At 43.0% G+C, this 4839-nt stretch overlaps 1 protein-coding gene across 10 annotated transcripts in view; it reads right to left on the reverse strand.

Annotated features, from left to right (window-relative positions):
* The window catches only part of VPS13B (vacuolar protein sorting 13 homolog B (yeast)), an 805833-nt gene that overhangs the window by 800047 nt on the left and 947 nt on the right, over window positions 1-4839 (reverse strand). For 2 of the 10 annotated variants that reach the window (XM_010863522.1, XM_010863529.1), the window contains exons 1-2: window positions 4621-4708; window positions 3978-4158 (exon numbers count right to left, since the gene is read on the reverse strand). In XM_010863522.1, coding sequence (XP_010861824.1) covers window positions 3978-4124 — 147 coding nt within the window. In that variant the 5' untranslated portion in view covers window positions 4125-4158; window positions 4621-4708. Of the gene's footprint in view, window positions 1-3977; window positions 4159-4422; window positions 4832-4839 lie in introns of those variants that run through there. The other 8 variants (XM_010863528.1, XM_010863523.1, XM_010863526.1 and 5 more) reach the window with 8 other exon arrangements.

The raw sequence follows: 4839 nt of genomic DNA on the forward strand, positions 1-4839 counted from the left end.
GAGAGAGGGACTGTGAAGAAAGCTGAGCGCTGAAGAATTGATGCTTTTGAACTGTGGTGTTGGAGAAGACTGTTGAGAGTCCTTTGGACTGCAAGGAGATCCAACCAGTCCATCCTAAAGATTAGTCCTGGATGTTCATTGGAAGGACTGGTGCTGAAGCTGAAACTCCAATACTTTGGCCAGTTCATGCAAAGAGTTGACTCATTGGGAAAGACTCTGATGCTGGGAGGCATTGGGGGGCAGGAGAAGAAGGGGACGACAGAGGAAGAGACAGCTGGATGGCATCACCGACTCAATGGACATGAGTTTGGGTAAACTCCAGAAATCAGTGATGGACAGGGAGGCCTGGCATGCTGCGATTCATGGGGTCACAGAGAGTCGGACACGACTGAGTGACTGTACTGAACTGATGAAAGTGAAAAAGGAGAGTGAAAAAGTTGGCCTAAAACTCAACATTAAGAAAACTAAGATCATGGCATCCAGTCCCATCAATTCATGGAAAATAGATGGGGAAACAATGGAAACAGTGACAGACTTTATTTTTGGGGGTTCCAAAATCACTGAAGATGGTAACTGCAGCCATGAAATTAAAAGATGCTTACTCCTTGGAAGAAAAACTATGACCAACCTAGACAGCATATTAAAAAGCAGAGACATTACTTTGTCAACAAAGATCCATCTAATCAAAGCTATGGTTTTTCCATTAGTCATGTATGGATCTGAGACCTGGACTGTAAAGAAAGCTGAGCACAGAAGAATTGATGCTTTTAAACTGTGGTATTGGTGAAGACTCTTGAGAGTCCCTTGGACTGCAAGGAGATCCAACCAGTCCATCCTAAAGGAGATTAGTCCTGGGTTTTCATTGGAAGGACTGATGTTGAAATACTTTGGCCACCTTATACAAAGAACTGACTCATTGGAAAAGACCCTGATGCTGAGAAAGATTGAAGGCAGGAGGAGAGGGGGACAACAGAGGATGAGATGGCTGGATGGCATCACCGACTTGATGGACATGAGTCTGAGTTAGCTCCGGGAGTTGGTGATGGACAGGGAAGCCTGGCATAGACAGCATAGACCCCATAGACAGCAGCCCAACCAGGCTTCCCCATCCCTGGGATTCTCCAGGCAAGAACACTGGAGTGGGCTGCCATCTCCTTCTCCAATGCATGAAAGTGAAGAGTGAAAGTTACAATCCCTGGGGTCACAAAGAGTCAGACATGCCTGAGCAAATGAACTGAACTGAAAAATAAGATATCAAAACACTATACCTGTATGTACTTAACAATGTAACTTCAAGACACATAAAGTGAATGTTGACAAAACTATAAAAAGGAAGTAGACAAATTCACAATCATAGTTGGAGATGTTAACCATTAAGGTAACTCCCTCTGTAATTAACAGAACAAGCAGACAATGAAAATCTATATGGATATGTAAGATTTGAAGAACTTGAGTAACCAATTTGAAGCAACTGACATTTATGGAAGAAAAAGGCAACAACTGTAGGATACATGTCTCTCATCAATTACACATGAAATATTTCCAAAAATAAAGTCATGACTACATACTGAGTCAAATTATAATGGATCAAAATCACAGAGAATATGCTGAACAATTTGAATTAAATTAGAAATCAATAACAGAAAGATAATCAGCTATTCCCTAAATGCCTGAAAATTAAGCAACACACTTCTAAGTAACCCTTGAATAACCACATGCAAAAATATACAAACTTGGATACTTGTATCATATGCAAAAATTAACTCAAAGCAATCAAAGACCTAATGTTAGAGCTAAAACTATAAAACTCTTAGAAGAAAACATACGGAGAAAGTTTCATGACATTGGATTTCACAATGTTTTCTTGGATATAACATCAAAAGCCCAGGCATCAAAAAAAAAAAAAGTGTAAGTTGGACTTGTCAAAATTTAAAACTTTAGTTCTTCAAAGGACACTATCAATAGAGTCAAAGTCAACCCACAGTGGGCGATAATACTTGCAAATCGTATCCGATATGGGACTAATACCCAAAATATACAAATAATTCCTACAACTCAGTAACAAGTACAAAAAGTTTTTAAATGAGCAAAGGACTTGAACAGACATTTCGCCAAAAAAAGATATACAAACAGTCCATAGTACACGGAAAGGCTAAAAATAACAAATTCATTGTATAACAAGCAATAACAAGAAGTAACTGTAACTCCCACACATTACTGGTGAGAATTTAAGTTGGGAAGATCCCCTGGAGAAGCAAATGACAACCTACTCCAGTATTCTTGTCTGGAGAATCCCATGGACAGAGGAGCCTGGCAGGCTACAGTCCATGGTGTTTCAAGAGTGGCATACAGCTTAGTATAAGTAAACCACCACCACCACCACACCAGAAAACTATCTGGCAATATTCATTAAACACATGCCTGCCTTCTAAGGGAAATAAACACCTATGTCCAATACAAGTATGTTCATAAGAGCTTTCTTCATAATAGCCAAAAGTAGAAAAAAATCCAAATGTATATCAAAAGGAAAATAAATATATAAAATAGGTAAAATGAATCTTTATACAATGGAATACAAGGCAATACAGAGAATAAACTATCTTTCATGCAACAACCTGAGTCAATCTTAGCCTCAATGTTAACAAAAGAATTCAAACACAAGTGATTCCCATTTATTTAAGTTTCAAGAAGAGGTTCAAGAAACTTACGTGTTGACAGAAGTGAGAACAGCAATCACCTGTCTTAGGGGTGGGGCTACTAACTACAAAGAAGCAAGGAGAGCCTTTTTGAGTGCTAGAAATATTTTATTTCTTGACCTGGATAGTGGTTACAAAGGTGTCTGCTGCTAAGTCGCTTCAGTCGTGTCCGACTCTGTGCGACCCCATAGACAGCAGCCCAACCAGGCTTCCCTGTCCCTGGGATTCTCCAGGCAAGAACACTGGAGTGGGCTGCCATCTCCTTCTCCAATGCATGAAAGTGAAGAGTGAAAGTGAAGTCGCTCAGTCGTGTCCAACTCCCAGCAACCCCATGGACTGCAGCCTACCAGGCTCCTCCATCCATGGGATCCTCCAGGCAAGAGTACTGGAGTGGGGTGCCATTGTCACCAGTATGCAAAAATTAAGCTGTATGCTTAGGATTTCTGCTCATTAAAAAACAAGGAAAATATTAAGATAATCAATCTTGGAGAGAGGACGGAGAAGAAACCAAGAATATTATTTCTCAGTGTTAACTCTAGATTATTCAACAATAGAGAAAACAGTGGGATATAACCAAAAATTATTAATAACACCACCATGGGTGTGAATTCCCTTATCTCCTAAAAAGCAATTGGTCTCTGACTCCTGAGTTTCCAGAGATAACTTGTGTATTCTCAAGGCTAATAGAATTACCTGACATATGTTAATAATAAATGTACTAAATGACCTAATAAATATAAAAACTTTGAAGTTACAGTTAATTCGCATCCGACCATTCTCACGTTGAAAAGAAAATTTTAACAGTGATTAAGAAAGTTTTCAATTATGCTGGCATTTTCAATCTTTGTCTACTCAATATTCTGAGGATTCCATGGGTAATGTCATCTTTCCTACAAAGAGAACTTTCCTCAAGATCTAACCTTGTTGTCTTCAGGACCCCTTCATTCCCCAAAAGGGAAAAAAGGAATATAATATTTTCCAGCATCATTTAGAATCCTAGCAGTGTAAATTAGCATATTCGGTTCTGGAAGAATTCTGACAAGAACAATGAAATTGTTTTTCGGTTACGGCAATTTGGGGGATTACGATTCTAACAATCCATCACTAGCAACAAACCGTAAAAGAAAAAAATTCTGAAGAGGGTCTCTAGTTTCAAGATAGCCCTAAATACATTAGCAGAAAAACGAAGGTTTTAAAGCATAAAATCAAAATGCAGGAAAGACCAGATTACTTCTAAACAGGCTGAAAATGTTTCCAATCCGTGACAGCTGCACCGCTTACCTGCTCCAGCACATCCAATTTTAACTCCAGCTTGCTGAGAACCACGTCTCCACCCCATAGCGAAAGCTGTAGATCTGACGGCTTTAAGTTCTTGATGTAGCGATTCACATAGCTCATTAAAATGGGAGTCACATACGACTCCAGCATCTTTTAAGGTACACAGGAGTCACAAAGTCAGAAGCTGAAAGGAGGTAAAGACAGAAACAGGAGAGGGAATTAAGTCTGTGGTGCATTTCCTGAGGAAAAAGGGCATTTCTCAGGAAGGGTTGTAGAGGCCGAAAAGCAAGAGCCCCACCCCCCCCCAACCCCCCACCACCAAAGCGGCCGCTCGCCTTCTCCCAGAAGCAGAGAAAACTCAAGTGGGCTCTACAGCAGCGCCTTCCTCATTAGAACAACTCCCCTCAACCCGCCCGGCGAGCAGCGGAAGGAGGAGGCGGTGGTGAACCTGAAGAAAGCTGGTCCCGGCAGTGGGAACTGAAGGGAGGCCGGGCTCGCTTTCGGCCACGGCAGCCCTTTAGCCAGCCCAGCCGCCCCGGAGGCCCTCAGCCCCCGGAACCCAGCCGCATGTACCGCCGAGGAACCAGGCCGGCTTCCCGCCTCTACCCGTCTTACGCCCTCGGCTGACACTCACGCCCAAGCGTACCGTGGCGTCTCCTCCACCTCCCGGTACCTGGCACCCGCCTCCGGAGGCGGCGCAGCGCCCTTACCGCGCCACTTCCGGGTGCGCGGCGCTCGGTGCTCGGAACGAACTGTTCCTCCCCCTGCTCGCACTCGACTCCGAGGTAGGACCGGGGTTCTCAGACCCTAGACGCCGTGCAGTGCGTCTTCTAGGAAGGGACCGCCTCGCTCGGCCAGCCCGCGC

This window comes from Bison bison, unplaced genomic scaffold, assembly GCF_000754665.1.
Source record: "Bison bison bison isolate TAMUID 2011002044 unplaced genomic scaffold, Bison_UMD1.0 scf7180017864491, whole genome shotgun sequence".
Lineage (NCBI taxonomy): Eukaryota > Metazoa > Chordata > Mammalia > Artiodactyla > Bovidae > Bison > Bison bison.